We start from the raw sequence: 23,394 nt of genomic DNA, 5'->3' as shown, positions 1-23,394 counted from the left end.
AATTTGGGTCGCACATAAATTGACAGGGTCGGTCGGAAACCGGAACCAAACAAATTTTTTTTTTAGGCCTTAGACATACATAGCCCAATAAATGAATGAATAAATAAATCGATTTCTCTAATATTGAAATATTTCTCTAATATTTCAAATATATATTCAAGACATTTCAGACATAACCATCTTTAAACAGAATGTAAAAGCACAACTAATTTGGGGATTGGACACTTTATGCATCAAAGTTTCTGGCTCTTCCTGTCCAGAATTATGATGAAAGTCAAAAGACTTTCCACTAGACTCCATCAGACCAAAAGACAATTAAAAAAAAAAATAAATAACCAAAAATTAGCAAAAAACACCCCTAAAAACACAGACTCCTGCCATGACAATAATCTCTCTAATATTTCATTTCAAGGCCAGATACGCACGCTGAGCTCTTCACGTTTTCCTCCAGACATATAATAAACAGCTACCCCCGAGGCAGGCCGTTACATGCTGGAATCAAATTTGCGATGTTTATTTTGCTGCTTGTAAATATAAAATTTCCTATCAGAGCCATAAATCACGAAGCCGAGCGGCTCTCAGAGCGAAATGGAGCACAGATGCTAATAGAAAGTGAAATTTCAAGGAGATCTCTTGCTTGTGTTTCTGTGCTTGAGGGCACAGCAGTTTGATAAAGAAACACAGAAAGAGTAGTGGGAGAGAGAGATAGAGAGAGAGCTACATACAAAGACAGTCATGCATTAAAAATATATTAGATAACAGGAGGGGAGACAGAGAGCAGAATCCGGCGCGGGACGGCAAACTGACGTGCAGCCACTGTGAGCAGCATTTGATGGATGGGGAGCGTCGCCGCGCTGAAAAGAAGAAAGATTAAGCATGTCTAAGAAACACTTTTCTCTCTGTGGAATATACGGAGAGATGTGTATCCCGGCGAGGCGCTGCAGCCGGACAGCGTCATCTCTAATGATGCATGTGTGCTGAGATAAAGCACAAGTCTTCGGCTCACTGTGAAAAATGACCTGGGAATACAGCCTCTGTCTCAATACTCAGCAATTTTATTTAATGGTAAACCAGAGTCAGCACACAGACCAGACCAGAGCAAGATACACAGCAAACCTTTATTACAGCTGTGGTCAGTCCTACTACACAGAGCATATAGTGGACAAAATAATAAACTAGACCCTGACCCTGTTCTGTTGGGTGAAAAATCAAGATTGCAACAAGATTATGGATCGCTGCACAGCACAAACACAGGAAAAGTTTCTTTAAAAAGTCATAGCCAGGTTAAACATATTCAAACCCATCCATCCCAAAAGAGTCAATTAAATCAAAACTTCTAACTGCTTGTCTTGACCTCCTGAGAATGGTGTCCAGTGCTGAGCAATGACCCTTTCCCAATTTCCAAAAGTCCATGCAGAAGCTCGCTCGTTATGACTGTTTAAAAGTGCATTGAATTGGTTTGATATTTTTGCTGTAATCCGTCCGAGGCACAGTGAACGTTAATCCTTCAGTCCACATAAAAAACACAACGCATTCTTTCTCCCCTACAGCGTGAGTGTGTTTGAGTGAGAAAGTTCTAGTAGGATTGAGGCGTTCTGCTGCTAAAAAGGACTGTGTAATGAAAAAAAGAAGAAATAAAACACTTCAGAGCTGCAAGCACAGGCTTAAAAACCTCACATTAAACTTGCATTAAATTTAATGAAGGTACTATTCAACGTCCCTGTATTATTTTAATTCAAGCATTACAATAAATCTACAAAAGCAGGCTTCAACTTCTAGCTTTTATGACTTAATACTGGAACTTCCATCCTGAAAACGTTCAAAACGACAATGGGAGAAGCGATTTATCAGAAGAGATTACTCCTGTAATCTCAGTTATGTTAGGCTTTCATAAATAAATGCACTAAATATTAATACCTAAATAAATAAATATATAAAATGTAGAAATATTTTATGAAAATGTAGCACATTCATTCTTAGAACTGTAGTTATTTCATGCATGCATACATTGCATAAAAATTAAAGAAATGCATAAATACAATGCATAAATGAATAAAATATGAATGCATGAATGAATGCACAAAATATGAATGCATAAATACAATACACACATACAACATACACATTTCACAGAATATTTTTCTCACAATTTTCATAATCAGAACATATACAGCTCATTATAATATGCATTATTTAGATGGGCAACCATACACACTAGTGGTCGACCGATATTTTTTTTTTTTTTTTTTACAGCACACAGAGAAAATATCATGAATATGATAGTGGGCAAATGCATAAAGAGCAACATAATTTGAAATCACGAGTTTGAAGTTTAAAGCATTCAATTCACATGGACAAACCGTCACACAGAGAACACGCGATCATGCTGGATACACACACACACACACACACACACACTTCACAAGATCTCACAGCTGGATTCAACTAAGTTTGCAAGGTTTGTGAAATTAAATGTTCAATAGCCATTCAAAGATTTATTAAACTTATGCGTATTTGCTTAATGCTTACGGCAAACAAGAAAGTATTATAATGTTTGCCTTTCTATTACTAATAATATAAAATCAATCATTATAATACTTTTAGTATACATGAATTCCTTTGTTTAACTGTTCTATCAGATCATCATACAGACTTCTATCCATATTAGACAGAACCAGGGGCGATTCTAGGGTCAGAGCTTTAGGGGTGCTGAGCACCCAATGAGCCCCAATGCCTCCACCCACCCTCTTTTCACACGAAAACAAAAAATATGTCTATTGAAAAATAACTTTATAATTTTAACATTGATTCAACTAACTCCAAAAAATTTTCTTTTTTTGAGACCTTTTCAAAACAACAGCTTAATTGTGAGAGTTCACACAGACAGCCCTCTGTAACAAACACAAAACCTTCTTCACTCAGCTGGTTTTCCTGACCGTTAACTCCATATGCCTCCTTTTGTATCAACAGTCATCAGATTGGTTACATTAGATTCAACTTTATTGTCATTGAACAAAGTAACAGGTACTTGGACAACAAAATGTAATTCATCTTCTGTAAATTATTTACAAATGGCCATCTCTAACATATCTGGATGCACGCCTGTCTGAACTTTCATTAACCAATATGTCATCAATAAATAATAATAAAAAACAAGCTTCATATCAAGAGTCATTTTAAATGTCTTTATTATTATTATTGGGCTTAGAAACTTTTTTAAATGACAAATTCCTTTCACAAGAGAAGCTTGTGAGTTTGAAATAAATAAATAAAAAATAAAAGCAGGGGACCATTGCCTAGATAAGTAATTTGATACAACAGCAGCGGGTTTGCATTATCTGTTACTTTAACTTAACTCTTTTCAGCAGAGAAAAAAAAAAACAAGACAGAGGTCATTATGGACTGTCCCTACTCTCTCACCTGAATCTGTCTTTTTTCTTTTAAAGAATTGTCGTATGTCCATTGCTCACTGCCAGGCCACAGACACACACACACACACACACACACACACACACACACACACACACACACACACAGAGAGAGAGAGAGAGAGAGAGAGAGAGAGAGAGAGAGAGTAATGCTAGGAGTTCAGGAGTTAAGCCTGGTTCAGGTTAAATCCTGTGTGTGATGAATGAATAAATACAGCAAAAGAAAAACATGAAACTTTCTTTTATTGTCTAGTTTGATAGTCAGCCACAACCGAAAAATAACAGATATAAATCTAGAAATTAATAACAATTCTTTTAAAAAGCCACAGTGAGTGTTTTCAGTGATACGTCGTTTGTTTTCACTCAAAACGCCAGGGCTTCATGTTTCCATGACGACTGACGAGAAAAGACGCACGTGACGTCATGTTTACATGACTCCCGAGTATTAAATTAACGATAAACTTTAACAACAGAGACACACGTACGCACTACACAGGTTCGCAGTTTATTTGTCGCGCTTCTGTTTTTGTTTCACGCTCATGCAGTTAATAAACAGAACTGCATGCGTCTTGCGGAAGAACATTGTAACCGGCGTTACTTCTCTCCGTTTATGACTATGGACGAGTCACCCAGGTCCTGTGCTACTCCACAGCGGCGGCGACCCGCCGGACTAAAATAGTCCGAAAATAAACACTTATTATAGATGTACCATAGATTATAGATGTATAGAACCACCATGGTGATTCAGGATACTGACTCCAGTATTCACCGATATGGTTTCGGAACTTAGGTGCATCACAACCGATCACAACACTACATCACGGGTTCTCACTCTGCGTGTGTTTCGCGCTGGATGACGGTCGTGCTGAGCGGTGCAGGTACAGAGGAGAAGTAGAAGAAGAGAAGAGGATGACACCATTTGCTATGCGGGGATGTTTTCATTTTCCTCATTAACACCCACAAACTACGGAGTATGTTTTGGACATTATTTGACCGTGTAAAAGACGAACAAAACTTTTAGAATAACAACATTTCTCACTCCAAGTTTTAGGGGTGCTGAGCTCCTTTTTAGGGGTGCTTCAGCACCCCTAAAAAGGGGCTAGCCTCGCCCATGGACAGAACTGTCAATGACGACAGCGAACAAGAGGGAGAGTGTGAGCACTGTGTGTTGTCAAACTCAGTGTTGTTAAAATAAAAGCCCCTCCTCGAACACATCGGCCAAGCAGAAAAACTTATCGGCCAATGCAGATATTTCAAAAATCCCAAATATCGGCCGATATATCAGCTGTGGTGATATATCGGTCGATCACTAATAAATAACATGCATTTCAAAAGCTTTTAAATTGGTTTGGACACCTAGTGGACATCAGAACAGCCTTTAACACAAGACACACAGCATCTAATCCAAAGTGTTTGGTTCAACACTGATTGCTGGCTTTACTGGGGTTGAATCCAAAGTCAGAGAGAATTCATCACAGCAGCAACGTTCAGCAGCTCTCTGTGAGATGAAACATCCCAATGTGAGTCAATCTACTGAGACGACACCAGAGAACACCTGAGAGAGACAATCATTAAAACGACTGACCCGACAGCGCTCAACCAGACCTCAGCGACAGCACCAACAGCTGGACAGAAACACACAAAACCAGGTGGACAGACGACATAAAACGACATAAAACAGCCTGTCTGGGATTTTCCACATGTTTACTGTGGTCTGATTATGTAAAAGACATGATTTGAGCAAACGTTCATATTTAAAGCAAATACTACAGTTTCTTAAAGAAAAGATTTCACAGATTCTCAAATTACAGATTCACTTATTTTTGTAAAAATTCGATTGTAAGGATGTTTTCAAAACAAAACCAGTTATTACACATTTTATTACCTGGTTTAGAAAATGAAAAGAATAAGCAAATATATTCCATACACTTTATTTTCATTACAATATAACACAATAACTCCTAAACATCAATTATGTTATAAATAAATGCATCAATTAATGCATAAATTAATGCATAAATAATTGCATAAATATAGTTTTGCCTCACAATAAAATTAAGTACATTATTTGAGGAATAATTTCGCTTAATTCAACATTTCTATGATATTACAGATTCTCATTTTATCGAACAATACAGCTTCACATAAGTGTCTTGAAAAGATGCATCATTTTTACTACAAAACAGATGAAAAATACCAGTATTCACAAACTCTGAAGGATAATATATAAAAAAAACGTTGTCTGGATATTCGTTAGATCAGCTCGTTCAGGCTAAATTAATTCCAGTGCATTTCAACCCAATGCTGAATTATGCGAACCTGCCAACTGATGTTTATTACGTCATAAAAAGAACAAAGTCACTCATAAAAGAGCAGTTAGCTTTGGGAAACAGAAGCCAATATTAATGAAAAAAACAACTGTTTTGATAGCGTTCAGATATGGTATATTATTCAACACCCCGAGGCTCTTTTAAAATGATTAAGTGCTTAGGGCATAAACCACTTTTCATTTTCCATCCACTTACATTATAATAAGTCGACTGTATTCAGCGGCGCAACATTTCCATATTTAGAATGAGTCCGTGAAGAAAAGCTTGTAGAGTTACAGCACGTGATTTATATAGTGGTCTGTCAAACTGAGGAGAAGCTGTTCGATATGCAGAATAAAAGAGCAGAAAAAAAGAGACCGAGACAGAGATAGCGAGAGCGCAAAAAAGACTGTAAATAAAGGAGGAGTGCCCCCCGCCCCCCTCCAAAGTTCTGCTTCAGTGCCATGCTGGATTTGAGATTTCATAGGCTAAAAAACCCCAGGGGAACTGCGTGAAGTAGAGGAACTCATTTCAGCCTGAATTCAGATTGATTTCCTATCCAGTTCCTTCTCAATGGAGGCAGTACAGGGCCAAACAAACATAAGGTCACTGCATCAATCTCTGCTGCTTCCTTCTCATGCCATCTGAGCGAGTTTCACAGCTCAAGCTTCACGCACTCCAAACACTCAACTCAATTGGCTCGCGCACTTTCGAAAGCAAATTTATTTAAAAGACATATGCTGGCGGAGTTGAGTCGCAATGATTTGGGGAGTAACTTCTGTGTCTGAATTAGCACAATATACTATAATGCAAGTGCAGCAATATATAATAAATAAATGTATGCATTTTCTGAATCAAAGATATTTAAAAATAACTCTTCTGTTTTAATATATATTAATTTAAAAAAAAAAATGCATTCACACACACACACACACACACGCACACACGCACACACACATGCACAAAATAAAATATACATATTAATAATACATTAAAAGCAGTAATACTGTGAAACATTCAAATTAAAATTCATTTTCTATTTTCTATTTAATTTTTTTCAATAAAATATTTTTTAAATGATGTGCGTATAAATAAATGCTTTTATTTGATAAAAAAGTTAATATTGTAAGATTTAAAATAAATTATATAATATATGATACATTTCCCGCACGAGCAGAGAGATTCGCGCTCCACACATTTTATTCCGCGCTCAAGGAAAGAGATTTGCGCTCGGGCACATTATATTCCGCGTGCGAGCAGAGCGATTCGTGTTTGAAACAGGCGTAAGGTTTTTTTCTCAAAATTCAAGGCTGTTCTGATGTCCACTATGTGTTCTTTATTTTTATCTCTATTCAGACTTTTTCTTCTCAGAATCGCGAGTTAACATCTTACAACTGTGCGCTAATATCAGAGTTTTGACTTTGCAAGTTTATATCTCGCATATTCATATCTTGCATGTATGACAGAATTGTGAAATGAAGTCACAATGACCTTTTTATTATTATTATCTTAAAGGGGTCATATGATGTTGCTATAAAGAACATTATTTTGTGTATTTGGTGTAATGAAATGTTAATGCGGTTTAAGGTAAAAAAAAAACATTAGTTTTCACATACTGTACATTATCGTTTCTCCTCTATGCCCAACGTTTCTGAAACGCATAGATTTTTTACAAAGCTCATCGTTCTTATTGGCCTGCTATCCAGTGTGTTGTGATTGGCCGAATACCTCAAACATGTAACGAAATAGTTACGCCCCTTAACATACTGTGATGTGTGTCCTGGTCAGAACACTGCCGCTACTAGACAAAAACAATAAAACCCATTACAAACGAGCCATTTGTTGCGTTCAGAGTCAACAATTACGGATTATAATGACTTGTACTGTTTTTATGTTGCATTGCACCGTGTAAACATAAAACCATGTCTACATTTGTGATCGGAAAAACGGGAAACAAAAAGCACTACTCTACACTGCTCAAAACTCGTGTTTGAATCATCAGTTGCAAATCCTTTACATATGTAAACCTACTTACAGACTTTGAGTCAGAACAGCCAGCAGATCAGGAAACAGTCCTCCAAAAACATTTCTTTGAACATTTGGGCGGTGTTATTCAAATCTTCCCAGATCGTGACGTAGACACGTAGACGTAGACACGTAGACGTGGTTAGATGAGGCGTCTTAGGAGGCTGCGAACTTTTATAAAGAATATCTCTTTGGCTTTGAGACTTTAGTCTTTGCGACTTTAGTGATCTTATCTATTCACAAACAGCTTGTAATACTTGTATCAAAATTAGAAATCACAATCACAAGACCCCTTTAATTCCATGGCAAAAACAAGCTTACATATTTCAGTATTTCATTATTTATAGATAATTTTTTACCTTTTGGCACAACCTTTATGTCAGGAACACACACATTCCCTTAAATGATCACTAGGATTCCAGAGAAACAGTCATGGTGGTCTGAAACAGATTTTGTGTTTCCTGGTCGAAAACCTTTTGTAAGGTACAACCACATGTTAGCCTGCATTTGTTTTTTTCACGGCCATGAAGCTCTGATGTCCAGTTGGAGCAGGGCGATTTCTCCTCTTTCTGCTACAGAACAGCATGTAATCGAGTAGCTTGGGGTAGATTTAACACAAGGAAATGACAGCACGTTCTCAAGATGTAATCTCCTCACCGCATCATGAATGTTTCATCTGCCGTATTACCAGGACTCTTTTCAGACCCGCTCTGAACACTCTCACAGATATGAACATCAGTAAAGTCTATTGCACCTCAAAGGGAGAAAAAAAAATTCTCAAAAAAAAAAAAACCCAACCAAAAGATGCACATTTCCCAAAATGTATTACTTGCTACACCAACCAGTGATTTAATCTCACAATTCTGCCGAACAGGCTGCGTAGATGTGATATTTTTACTCCTTTTTTCACATAAGACCTGCTCTGAATCTCTTCTGGCCACAGAAGATCCATACACACATCTCTGTATTCAGTCCAACAATGAAAGATCCAGCGTAAACACAAAGGATGACGTTCTGGTTAAGCACACGTGCAGCTAAACATTCAGATGAGGCGATGGTTTACATTTCACTCTCTTATTCTGGGACAGAGACCTGACTATTCATCTTACGATGGACCTTGCTGTAAAATTAGAGTTTGAACTCCAAAAATGAATCAGCCAATTAGGCTCTTCAGGTTCACTGCATCTGATTGTGTTTAACTACCGTTCAAAAACTTGGGGTTGATCATATTAAAAAGCTTTTATAAACATTTTAAAACCTGCATTTATATTATAAAAAAATACAATAAAAACAGCAATATTATGAAATATTATTACCGTATAAAATAACGGTTTTCTATGGGAATATATGTTCAAATGTAATTTATATTTTAGTGCTGTAAAGCTGTATTTTCAGCATCATTACTCCAGTCTCCAGTGTCACATGATCTTCAGAAATCATTCTAATATGCTGATTTGCTGCTCAAGAAACACTTCTGATAATAATCAGTGTTGAAAACAGTTGTGCTGCTTCATATTTTTTTTCATCATAAATGTGAAAAAAGGACATCATAAATGTCCTTACTGTCACATTTGTTAAATATAATGCGTCATTCCTAATTAAAAGTATCAATTACATGAATACAGAATAACATAAACAGTAACATGTAACATGTAACTCAACACAATACATAATGTAACACGTAAGGTAGTAAACATAACATAACATCCAAACATTTGGACAATACTGTAATTCTCTACTAGATAGGATGTCCAAAATACTCTGAATGTCCGCAGTAAACAAACACTACATAGAAGGCTGACTGCGATAAATCTATCATTGATCAACTGGGTTTGTTTAAAAACAAAAGGCCACAGAGCAAGGTCCAAAACTTTAGGAGAAAGTAGCTGCATTCAAATTCCAACTTCCTTCTCTATCGAGGGACATTATGCAAGAAAACAGATCTCCAGAATCAATACAGAGCAGCTCCAGTGTATTTCTACATGAGCACCAACCGAAACAGCATTATTTGCTCTGCTCTCCTACCTGAACTCGGCTGCTGGGGTCCTTTTTAATCCATTTAATGACCGTCTCATAGACCAGCTCCTCTGCTTTTGTGTTCAGGCTGTCATTGGACATGTAACTGACCAGGTCGTCTTTGGAAATGTTGAGGATCTCGTCCTGACTGGCCACGTCGGGGAAGTTTTGCAGGGCGAAGGCCTTTGCCATGTTGTGGAGTTCAGTGCACTGCATCGCCTCGGCCATGGCCAACACTCCCAGACAGTTAGCAGCCGTCAGCTGTTTCTCTGTAAGAGACGAACATGCACACACATGAGCTGGGAAACGAAACTTTACAATGAGAGGTGCTTGGAAGATTACATTTATCCAAGTGTGGTGCGGTGGAAAAGGCGAGTGTAATATCTCAAGTAGCTTATGGGGAAAAGACCCAAGCATGGGAATCGATTGGGCACAAGGCTCACTGGAGACTTTGATTCGTCCAGACAGACACAGACCCTTTCTACTGCATGAAAGGTCAACAAAACCTTCACTAAACCTGCACTTACTTCATTGTGCACAACCAAAACAACAGGTTTGACTTCAAGTCAACATTAAACCTATATACTATCCGTTTTGCTTCTATTATAACAAACTCAGGAAAAATAAATAATGTAAATAAAAATGTTAAAAGTATTTTTGTAAATAAACATTACACAGGAATAATAATAAAATACATATTATAAATGTATAATATAATCCTATTATAATATTATTAAGTAAGCAGTAGTTTTGGCGTTGATTCCCAGGAAAACAAGAACTGAAATCTGAAATAAAACGGATAAAATATACAAATAAATAAATAGTTTACAATAAACATTTATTTTGAATGTATTCATACTTTATAAAATATTATATAAATGCTTATTAAATTTCTAACTGAGGTTGTTTTATATATATAAATACAAAATATATATTTTATATCTACAATAAATGCTATTTTAATTTCTTTAAGTGGTGTTAAAATCTTTATTATATCAACTGATGTTTGTGTAAATATATCATATGTGGTAACATACTGTATGGTAACGTTGAAAAGTGATTTTTTTATTAAAATATTAAATGCATATGTTATCCATTTTATTTTATGCAAGTTTTTTCAAGTTTGACTGGATACTGATGTGATTGTATAAACTGTGCATTTAATTTCTCAGCATACCATTATTTGAAATTACTGCGATAATCTTTATTGCTATTAATTTACTTCATATATTATTTTGAAAGTTTGCATTTCAAAAGTAAATAATTGTGAAGTTTAATTGGGTGAAATTGCAGGCGTGAGCATTATTCTAACTTTATAAAACCAAGCATACAGTACATGAAGAGCTTAGGATAAAAACATAGAAAACTGCACTCATACAACACGTCTGGCAGCATTCAGAATTCAGTTACTTGTAATGAAAGTACATGTGCTTATCAAAGTGTAAGCGGCTTGGATTTCTATTACCAAATATTTCAATGCACCATCTTGACTGTAAGAACTCAAAACTCTTTCCCGCTGATGAAACCTTGAAGACGAATCTCTTTTAGAGAGCATTCACTTTCCACACGCATTCAAGTGTCATATAGCACTTATCTGAAGCGGTCACGCTAACAAGAACGTCCAAAGTCAGTTTTGCACATTTCGACTTTTCATTTCTAACTTTTGTATAGTGAAGTAGACAGAGCACTCCAGCGGATCCCTACAGGAGAAAACGTCATTTCAGAGGCGCTGATAGATTAATAAGCTCTGGATCCCAGGGGTTCATGGGAAGAGAAGCATAAACCAGATATCTGTCAAAGCCACTGACATCGACTTTTTGATTCTGAAGCTAAACTCATTATTAATATTCCTCACACTTACCTGATCAACAACAAAAGCAAAAAGGGCATAATTCATGACAGTGTTGAAATTTAAGTGCTGTCAAAAACTGTGAAAAAAGTCACTTTGTCACTAGTTCTTCAAAGTTCAGTAGTTCAACTCGACAACACATTCTACAACCATATTACCTACCACTACCATTCCCCAAATTGTATTTAACTTACACAAAACAAAACCTAGACATATGTTTTATCACACTGTATAAACTGCTTGAAACCGACCTTTTCAATAAGATTTACTAATTTACTTTGATTTGTTTAATAAAAGCCTAGTTAGCAATTCTGTTGACAAACTTGTTTATTTGGGCAATATTTTCAATGCGTTTATTGCTAAATTTGTAGTAAAAACACTGGGAAAAACTACAACTGACTAAATCAAATGGCTTGGTTTGTCTATTGTTTATGGGTAATTCATGCTGAAAAGCACAATTTTGTTAAAACTACACTTACAGCATAAATTTATTTGAATGTCATTCTATTTCAATTCTACTTACTTCAGATCAAATTCAAATTATGATCCAGCATCCTGCATGCATTTCAATCTACATGCTAAAATATGTATGATTGACTCCTCATGATGCAATATCTGACGAAAATATTACGACAAGTATTCAGATTACTGGAAATTACTTCATATCAGCTGTCAAGATGTCTGATTCGCAACCAGGGAGCAGGTTATTGTATTGTATTTCTGATTCACTTCAGTCCACAGCAGAGCGTGCATGTGTGTGTGTGTGTGTGTGTGTTAAGCTCTTAATGTGTCAATCAACATAACTCAAGCCTCCAGCTCTGAAAGGGGAAACAGAATCCAAAAAGAGCGAGCAAGACACAGACAGAATGAATAATGAGAGTAGTTCCAGTAAATTTTAGACTACCTACAGAACTACAATCATGTTCTGCATTTACTGCAGCATTTATTTCCTGAGGTCGTCTTACAATGACACTCAAGGTTACTTGAACCAAAAACACTTTTCCATGACTGTTTCTCAATTCTCTGAAAATGAAACTAAAAAATATCGGGTTGTATCAAATGCATGCAATTTAGTGACTGATATTGCATGACTTTGGTGAAATTAGGAAACATTTCATCCGGACGGTTCTTACCGAGGAAGGAGACACAGACTTTGCAGAAAGTGTTGAACTGGAACTTGTTGGCCGCCTCCAGTAAGGTCTTGGCGTTGGCCGAGTCGATAATGAGGGAGCCGGTGTAAACGAACTCCAGGAGAAGCTCCAGAACATCTGAACTGATGTTGCTCATTGTCAGCTGCATCTTCTCACCGTTTCGGTTCTCCCCTGATAATCTGGACACAGCATGAAGGATGTTAAACCAGAGACCTGCAGGTTGTATCTCAATTGTAGCAAGCAATGAAGGCAGGGGGGAAAGTGTATTTTCAGCGTATAAAACTTGACTTTCCTCACTCAAAGCTATCGTACGACTTCAGAACAGTGTTTTTATTGTTAACTAAAACTACAACTATTAAAAACTGTTTTCATTCACTGAAAACAAGCTGAAATAAAATATAAATATTGGATGAAATAAACTTACCAATTAAACATTAGAAGAAGAAATAATGAAAATTAGAAACGCTGAAAATAAAATGAAATAAAAAGCAGTAAAAATGAATTAAACACAAAAATATCTTACAAAAAAATTATTAGTTTTAATTTTATTTTTAGTTTAAGCTGCTAGAAATTTTAAACTAAAATTAAAATGAAAAACTGAAATTATAAAAATACTGATAAAAAAAGTGTATTTTTGTTCCATTGTAAAACAACTTAACGTTTGGTCTGTTCATCACACAATGCTATCATATGACTTCAGAACAGTGTTGTTATTATTAACTAAAGCTATTAAAATCATTTTTGTTAACTGAAATAATTCTGAAATATAAATATTAGATAGAAAAAATTATTACATATTATTATTATTAGAAACATTTTTTGAAATGCCATCTTGGCAACTACAAATATGTTTAAGTTGATATACTAAAAATAGAAAATCATTTAAACCATATAAAATATATTTAAAAGTAAAAAAAAAAAGTTTATTTTATTACATTTTAGTTCAAGTTACAAAAAACTAATTTAAAATGAAAAATGAAAATATAAACATTAAAGCTAATTCCAAATAATAATGCTTACTATAGTTAATAATACTGAAATAACACATAAAATCATATGAGGACTTCATTTCGTCTCATGGTCCTTCTTGGAGTTTGACATGGTCACTATGCATCACTGCATAAAGATTTTACAATAATTTTACACCGGAAAAACACAGGATACTGAACGACATTAGGGTGATTAAATAAGGGTTTGTTTTTGAGTGAACTATTCCTTTAAGAAGGTATTAAAAACCTATCAAGCAGTGCAAAGTGAGATGGACTCGTTTGGAAGAGCATCAACTAAAGCTGTTCGGCGACTGAGACTCAAAGTCAAGCCTGTGAGTTTCTCTACAGCAGCGCTTGAGGGAAAACTTGAATGAGATGCTATGCATTTTCATGCATAATACATGTTTAAATGCATATAGAGAGTGCAGATTGCCTGGCTGCTGAGATGAGCTGCTCTCCATATAGAAGAGGGCCGCTGGCTGAGAGTATCTGCTCAGGGCTGACTGGCAGACAGACCCAGCGCAGCTTTGGTTTTTGCCATTATTTGGGTGCATGTCTTTAGAAACTAAACCTAGAAACCTCAATTATCAGGGATGCTGCAATAAGACAAAGGTGTCTCATAGCTCATAATGATGTCCCATTAAAGGACGGGCGTGTCCAACAAGCGGTTAGACTTGGCAGTGAGGTGGAAATATTAATAATGGTGATAACCTCTTTTCTGCCTTGGCTTCCACTCGAGACACATGCATTAAAGGTGAAGCGTGTCATTTCTGAGTCAATATCATCAGCACTTTGCATTGCGGCAAGAAAATGTGAAGGGTGTTTAAACGCGTTTCAGGAGAAGCACTTTCCCTGGTGAATAAAATCAAGGTGCATTCAGAAATGCATCATATCAAATTCAAATATGCATATTCCTATTGCACTGAAATGCCTGTGGCTCAGTGGTAGAGCATTGCGTCAGCAGCGCAAAAGGTAGTGGGTTCGATTCCCAGGAAACAACATGTTAGGTTAAAAAAACCAAAATGTATAGCCGGAATGTACTGTACTGTAAGTCGCTTTGGATAAAAGCATCTGATTAACGTAAAAAGAAGTATTTTAACATAAAAAATTACACTTACTCTGTAAACAAATCACAACTTGTGTTTTCCTGTGCCTTCATGAAGACACTTAAATGAATGTACGCTGAAAATGTACTCATCAATGCAGTCATCCAAGATGAGTTTGTTTCTTCATCAGATTTGGAGAAATGTAGCATTGAATCACCAATGGAATGGGTGCCGTCAGAATGAGAGTCCAAACATCTGATAAAAACATCTCAATAATCCACAAATAATCCACACCTCTCCAGTCAATCCGTTAATGTCTTGAGAAGCAAAAATCTGTGTGTTTGTAAGAAAGAAATCGTTTTAACATTAAACCATTGCTTCCAGCTAAAATATGAGTCCATAATTCATAACATTCTTTCCTACAAAGAAAGAAAAGGAAAGAAATATTCACAGATCAAACACTGTTTACAAGGCAAACTAGTTCTGAATAAATATTACTTTGGATTTTGATATTACTCGAGCGCTATTATTGATTCCAGAGTCATATTTTGACCAGAAGTGATGGTTTAAAAAGTCTTAATGATACATTTGTTTCTTACAAACATGCAGATTTTCACTTCACAAGACATTAACTGATGGACTGGAGTGGTGTGGTTTTTATCAGCTGTTTGGACTCTCATTCTGACGGCACCCATTCACTGCAGAGCACATCCATTGGTTTGCTGTGATGCAATGCTACATTTCTCCAAATATGTTCTGATGAAGAAACAAACTCAGCATATCTTGGATGGCCTGAAGGGGAGTACATTTTCATTAAGTTATCATTTTAGGGTCAACTAGTCCCATAAAGTCTAGATATATTTGTAACAAATGTACAGACTGATGCATGCTACAAGTGACTGACAGACAGACGGCTAGTGTGATGTAAGCAGGGAAGGAAAGGAGGGGATAGAAAATCAGTTCTGCCACAGGGAACCAGCAGCCATCCTACAGGGAAAGGGACCATTCCATGACTGGGACGTGGATTTACTTTCAAACACCTGCCAAAACAGAGTTCAACACGGCCTGCGTACGAACGGTGACGTTAGTCGTTATAAAGGCAGAGTATGAGGTGAGGTGAGTGTCTCTGGAGGAGGCTGAAAAATCAAGATATGTTACTCCTGAAAAGAAAAACAAAAATGCAAAGTTTATTGCTGTCAGGCATAAGTGGAGGAGGAAAAATATTAAGAAAGAAAAGGAGTCGACCATTAAGAGGGGGGAAAGAAAAAGATAATAGAGATTCAGTCCTCTCTCTGTCCCTGAGATCATGCTCACACTTGCACTATTTCCACACTTTATTGGCCATGTTTTTATTCAGAAGTATGAGCACATGTCTGCCCTGAAAAAAAAAAAATCTATATGGTTATCGAAATCTTACATTTTTCTCTACAGACTATAACTATTATTTTATTAGACTGGGATAAAACAGTGATGAAAGTACGGCATTTAAAAAGGGCAAAAAGCCTTTTAAGAATGAAGGAGTACATAATATCTGCGTTATGCTGGTTTCTAAAACGCCACATATATATACACTCCTGAACAAAATCTTAAGACCAGGGGATGCATTGCAAGTTTTAAACATTTGGCACTAGTGGATCATAACCGGGTTGTAAGTGCTGCTTCAAAATACCAAAAGAAGAAACAGGAGCAAGAGACAAAAAATAGAGAGTAGACAATTTATTGAAAACTGCATTTAAACTCAAACAGGCTGTTCATCAGCTGATCAAAAGTTTAAGACCATGGCCCAAAAATAAACGCACAACAGAACTAAAAGGGTCAAAAAAGGATTCAGTAGTGAGTAGCCCACCGTTCTTGTTGATCACTTCAAACACTAATTTCGGCATGCTTGGTGCGACTGTTTCCAGGAGGCTGGTGGGAACGTTGCTCCATGTGGTGAAGATGGCTTCACAAAGGGCATCTACGGTCTGGAACTGACGTCCGTTTTTGTAAACTTTCCTTGCCATCCCTCCCCAAATGTTCTCAATGGGATTTAGATCAGGGGAACATGCAGGATGGTCCAAAAGAGCAACATTATTCCCCTGGAAGAAGTCCATTTCCCTCTTGAAGCCCTTCTCTAGCAGATGACGTCTTATGGTTATTGGGCTGCAGTCAGCATCAGTAAGGGCCTTAATTTGGGTCGAGGAACGACCTGTGTCTTCACGGACAACCCGTCGGATCCTGCGGCTCAGTGCAGGTGAAATCTTTTTGGGTCTACCACTTGACTTTTTTTGTCCCATAACTCTCAGGATTTTTTAAGAAATTTACTCTTACTGGGTCCAACCTCGGCAGCGATGGCGCGTTGCGAGAGGCCTTGCTTGTGCAGCTCAACAATCCTGCCACGTTCAAAGAGAGAAAGCTTTTTGCCTTTGCCATCAGGAGATCTTGACAGTATGACTGCTTGAAGAACAATGACATGAAAGCCACCTTTTTATGGCTATGGTCTTAAACTTTTGATCAGCCGATGAACAGCCTGTTTGAGTTTAAATGCAGTTTTCAATAAATTGTCTACTCTCTATTTTTTGTCTCTTGCTCCGGTTTCTTCTTTTGGCATTTTGAAGCAGCACTTACAACCCGGTTATGATCCACTAGTGCCAAATGTGTAAAACTTGCAATGCATCCCCTGGTCTTAAGATTTTGTGTGTGTGTGTGTGTATATATATATATATATATGACCCTGGAACACAAAGCCAGTCTTAAGTCTCTGGGGTATATTTGTAGCAATAGCCAAAAATACATTGTATGGGTCAAAATGATAGATATTTATTTTATGGCCAAAATCATTAGAATATTAAGTAAATATATTTAGCAAATGTTAAAATAATTTTTTGATTAGTAATATGCATTGCTAAGAACTTCATTTGCAAAACTTTAAAGATAATTTTCTCAATATTTAGATTTTTTTTTGCCCCCTAAGATTCCAGATTTTCACATAGTTCCGAATAAACCATACATCAATGGAGAGCTTATTTATTTCAAAAAATTGACCCTTATGACTGGTTTTGTGGTCTAGGTTCATATATATATATATATATATATATATATATATATATATATATATATTAAAAATAAATAATTCATAATTGTATTAATGCATATTTTATAAATAAAAATATATAAAGGAATAAGCAAATACATGTAAACATGTGAAAAATGTAATTAAAACATTCAAAAAAAAAAAAGAAAAAAAACATATATATGAATATATATATATATGGTTATTAAAATCTTTCTTATTATTCATAGACTACAACTATTATATTGATTAGACTGGGAAAATATAGTGATGAAAGTATGGCACTCAAAGGGGGAAAAACCTTTTAAGAATGACAGGGGTCTCTACAATAGACACAATTGGCATTTTTCCCATTTTCCAGGAAATGTTGAGCACACTCATTTAGCTACATTACGTCCTTGAGAGATAAAGCGGTCTGAAAAATCTATAAATATGAGTGCTTGCTTTGTTTCTGTGTTCACTGACATTACATGCAGACTGTCAGAGAATATTATATCTGATTACGCACCTCAGCACAGTTTGATCAACATTTGAGTTCATGAAATCTTCAGTGCAAATGGGCTATTTGAATGGTAAAGTGTGTTTTTAAGGTGAAACTACTTTTCTAGCCATGCTTTCCGTATAATTTACTTCTTTAGCTGATCATGGCATCAGCCCACAGGGGTTTGCAGGTCCTTTGGCTGCAAGACTCTCAAAAACTCCTCTTAAACCATCAAACTAGTCCAGCTGAACCAGCGGGGGAAAACTAAAACAAACCAATGTGTAAATAAATGTATAAATAAATAAATTCATAAATAATGAACACATTTATATAGAAATAATGTTTATAAAATATAATATTTGTTTTAATATGAAAAAAAAACGAAATATTCTATAAATAAATACATAAATGCATAAAAAAGTAATCCAAATAAATTAATGCATAAACAATATATTAAAAAACTAAATCAAAGTAAATGCATGTGAATAAACTCATTAATGCATCAATAGATTCTTGCATAAATAAATGCATAAACAAATGTGAATCATGAATAAATGTTCATTATGGTATAATTATGATTATACTTTCCAAACAATGGACTATATTAACTACACAATATTTAAAAAAATAATAATAATACACTTGGGAAACTTGGAAGTTAAGTGTCCATTATAATGGAACAAATCAAATCAAGAGTTGTCAAACTAAAATGGGCTCTTCAATACCAGCTATCCATCTCATACCTATAACGAAGTATCTATGCTAATATATACACGTGAAAACACTCCGCAATTGGCAACCTGATGGATGCACTGCCAGATGCAAAGCACAAATATTCAGTAAAATCCAACAGACAGGCTGAACCTCAGGAGATATTGTGAAATTCATAAGCGACGCTGCCTTGTATCGATGTGAACGAGGCAGTGTTAATGGCTATATATTACATCCAAACGCAGATCCACTTAGTGCATGATTTGCTAAATGGACGAATCACTTTTTAAATGCACGTTTTCTCTGAGAACGACAAATACAGCAGGTGTTCTTTATAGAAGATTAGATAAACATGGTCCGTTTGACTGATATAAATGACAGGCACCCTGATAACGACAGCATGATTCACTCATTAAAGGGCCGCCAGACATCTCTGATATTAAACTCAGATTACAGCCTGATGTGTGGATCGTTTTCAAGATCATTGTTTCGTTCAGATTTGTTATTCATCATGGAGGCCTTTTTCCCTTAAAGTTCAAAGACTGAAGTCAATTTTTAATAAAGCACGCCTGAAGTGTAAACAAGCACATAATCAGTTGAAATAGTGCAAGACCACTCACATTTTTTCCACTAGAAATGCATTATAAATTAATAATGCAAGGGTGTTTTTTTAACAGTTTAATATGCTGCTGCTTTATGGATCATGATGTGCCATTGATTTTATTCCGCCGAACAAAGCTGTTGACTCTCGATTTAATGTAGCAAGAATTTTCAGCCGACAGACAGTTCTATGTACATAAAAGCACAAAAGTCAGATTGAGCTTTCCAGCTGAACTCTATGAAGTTGAACTGGATCGAACTGTCTGTTCAAATGCATCACATTGCTTTAATTCCACTTGACAAGGTTAAATATTTTCGACTTCGTGAAAAGATAAAGAAAAGCAAAGAGCTAAAGTATTTTTCAACTGAATTGTGCTGATGTGACTGTATGGCTTCGTTCTGTAACCTGTTAAGCCACCTACAGACATCACGTGTGCATGATTACGCTGGAAGAATGCATTCTAGATTGCAACCCCAGAATGCATTACGACAAGCTCAGTGAAAAAAAAAAAAAAAAAAAAAAAAAAATTGCAAATCAGTGTGTATATAAAATATAAACTTACTCTAAACATAAAATTAAATCAATTCAATTAATGCATAAATAAATTAATAAATGCATATACTGCATAAATGCATAAATCTATAAATAAATAAATAAATGTGTAAAAAATTAATGCATAAATGTGCTTGCGCATAAATAAGCTCAAAAATGCAAAAATATAAAAGCAGAAATGCAAAAAATAAAAAAAATCATAAGCAGAAATGCATCATAAATACATGCACAAATTTATTCATATGTAAATAAATTTATAAATGAATTAATTGCATAAAAGCATAATGTTAAAAACAAATATTTGGTAAAGGCTGAAATAAATGAAAACCATAATAAATACATGTGCACATACATATGTATGGTTAATGTCTACTGCATAAGCATCAACCATTCTGAGAGTCCCATGTGCATGATGCGTTCCAGGTCAGTTAGGATGTTGCCTCGGTAGCTCACTAGGTTCTACAGAAATGCTTTTTTCCTCTATGTTTTAAAACAGACAATCTAGACGTCACTGAGAGTGTTAAATTCCCCATCCAGAGCCCCTGGTTTCTGTGCTTCCAGCGGCAGCAGAACTCAAATCACTTTGCGAGGTGTATCAGCACATTTTGTGCTTCATCGAGAACAAACTTCTGAGTTATTGCTCCTAATGTAGTTTTCATCGCAGCTGCTCGAGATAGATCAGCTCGACCCAGACTAAATTCACAATCAACCGCCTGAGATTCCCAGACACAATCTGTCCTTGAAGCTGGAGTACATGCATCACGATATATATCAGACGGAAATATGAAAGCATTACAGCCATTTAAGCTAAAGCCGATTTCTTTCTCACTATGATAGAAAAAGCAAGAGGCAATCCTAGAATTATTTGGAATCAGTTAAAAAAAATAACAACAGGCCAACAAAATAAAGATAAGAAAATTTTAGAACTTAAAGTACAAGGGAAATTAGTAAATAATACAGCTGAGATGGTAGAGATTTTTAATTATCATTTTGTTGATTCCGTGGAAACTATTACTCGTTGTTTTCCGCCTGCGTATACTAATGTCTGTCCAGTTACAACAGTGGAGCCTGTTTTTACAATAAGGTCTGTTAGTGACTCTGATGTTATGAGAACAATTAGATCTCTTAAGTCATCTAGAGCAAAAGATAAATATGGTATGGATGCTATTATGCTCAAAGAATCTAGTTGGACTCTAATTAAACCTATCAGTAAAGTTATTAATCTTTCAATTTCACAGGGAAAATTCCCAAGTGTTTGGAAGTCAGCAATTGTTGTTCCAATATTCAAAAGTGGAGACCCCCTTTCTATTGATAATTATAGGCCAATTAGTATATTACCCACCGTTTCTAAAATTATGGAGAAACTAGTTGCAGAACAGATTAGCAGTTATTTGAGTAGTAGTTCATTTTCAATGCATCCAATGCAGTTCGGTTTTAGAGCAAAATATTCCACGGAAACCGCAAATTGTTTTTTTATAGAAAATATTAAAACTCTATTAGACAAAGGTGGTGTAGTTGGAGCAGTGTTCCTTGATTTAAAGAAAGCCTTTGACACCGTTAATCATAGAATCCTTATGTCTAAGTTAGCTTGTTTTAATTTCTCATCACATACACTTAATTGGATAGAGTCATATCTATCAGATAGATCTCAATGTGTTAGACTACACAATCACCTATCTAATGATTTAGGTATATCAACTGGTGTTCCGCAAGGATCTATCTTGTGTCCAATGCTTTTTGCTATGTATATAAATGATTTTCATCTTTCATGTCCTGGCACTAATATACAAATGTATGCAGACGATACAGTGATTTATATACATGGTAATAGTCTGACACAAGTTGCAAATGAACTTATGAATTCTATGGTTAATGTGTCGGCATGGCTAAAAGAGAATCGCTTGCAACTAAATGTGTCCAAAACAGTGTGTATGTTTTTCTCTAAGTCTAACAGTATTATTAAAGAGCCGGATGTTTATGTGTCAGGGGTGAGGCTGCAGGTAGTGCCACAATATAAATATCTGGGAATACTGATTGATTCTAAACTTACATTTAAAGCTCACGTAAAAAAGGTTTGCAAGCAGGTTAAGTTTAATCTCTATAATTTTAAGATTACTAGAGATAACATGTCATTAGAAGCAGCTAAGATGTTTATGTACTCTATGGTTCTCTCTCACATGACTTTCTGTTTAACCACTTGGTCTCAGGCGAGTTCAGTGACTTTAAAACCATTAGAGTCCTTATACAAACGTACACTCAAGGTCCTTGATAAGAAATCGGTATATTCTCATCATTGTCCAATACTGGAAAAATATAATTTATTGAGTTGGGAAAACACGATTACGTATGCAAATGTATGCTTGATGTATAAAATTATTTATGGTTTATCTTCTCCCCCTCTTGGTCAGCTAGTTCGTATTAGAACAACTGATTATCGCTCTACAAGAGGTGCATTAAGACAAGACTGTATCATACCACTTAGACGAAGTAAATTTAGTCAATCTGCTTTTTCTGTTAAAGCTGCACAAGAATGGAACACTATTCCAACAACTAAAAGAGATCTAGACACTTATGCTTTATTTAGGGCTCAATTGAAGAATTGGTTAATCAGTACTCAGATCTGTCATCACTAGAATCTTATATCTGCGTATTAGATATAATATTGCTTAAAATATTATTACATCCTCTTATTGTTTGTATTTTGTTGCATTGTTTTTAATTGATCTTAAATTGTTTAAATAGATTTTTTTATTGTATTGTGTAATTATTAAAATTGCTATTATGTACTCTTAATCATATTTTGTTTAGGTTGACTTGTAACATCTTGTCCAGGGACTACGGATGAAAAATAGCCCTTGGCTAATTCTGGTACATTTACAGGAATGTTTTTATTAATGTACAATGTCCCTGTCAAACTAAAATAAATAAATAATTTTCACATGCCAAGCCAACTGAAGTCTGTTTGTTCTCAGTGTTCGACATCCTGGATTATGAATAATTTGATGTGACCGAAACGAGGCTGAGAGGGATAGTTTACTGTAGTGCTCTTTCATTTAACAACACATTAACCCTGTACAGCCTGCTGCATCATATTTGATACACACCTTTCTAAAGCTTTTAAATGATCAACATGATTAAAACCTGCTGCACACAATCTATTTCATAATTGTACAAACATCCCTCA

General features: G+C 35.6%; 1 protein-coding gene across 2 annotated transcripts in view; it reads right to left on the bottom strand.

Annotated features, from left to right (window-relative positions):
* Window positions 1–23,394, bottom strand: part of LOC132111261 (kelch-like protein 29) — a 127,623-nt gene that overhangs the window by 53,661 nt on the left and 50,568 nt on the right. For both annotated transcript variants that reach the window (XM_059518411.1, XM_059518412.1), the window contains exons 7-8: window positions 12,761–12,957; window positions 9,788–10,047 (exon numbers count right to left, since the gene is read on the bottom strand). In XM_059518411.1, the coding sequence (XP_059374394.1) occupies window positions 9,788–10,047; window positions 12,761–12,957 (457 nt within the window). The remainder of the gene's footprint in view (window positions 1–9,787; window positions 10,048–12,760; window positions 12,958–23,394) is intronic.

The sequence above is a fragment of the Carassius carassius genome, chromosome 31 (genome assembly GCF_963082965.1).
Source record: "Carassius carassius chromosome 31, fCarCar2.1, whole genome shotgun sequence".
Classification (NCBI taxonomy): Eukaryota; Metazoa; Chordata; class Actinopteri; order Cypriniformes; family Cyprinidae; genus Carassius; species Carassius carassius.
This window is presented reverse-complemented; position numbering and strand designations above follow the sequence as displayed.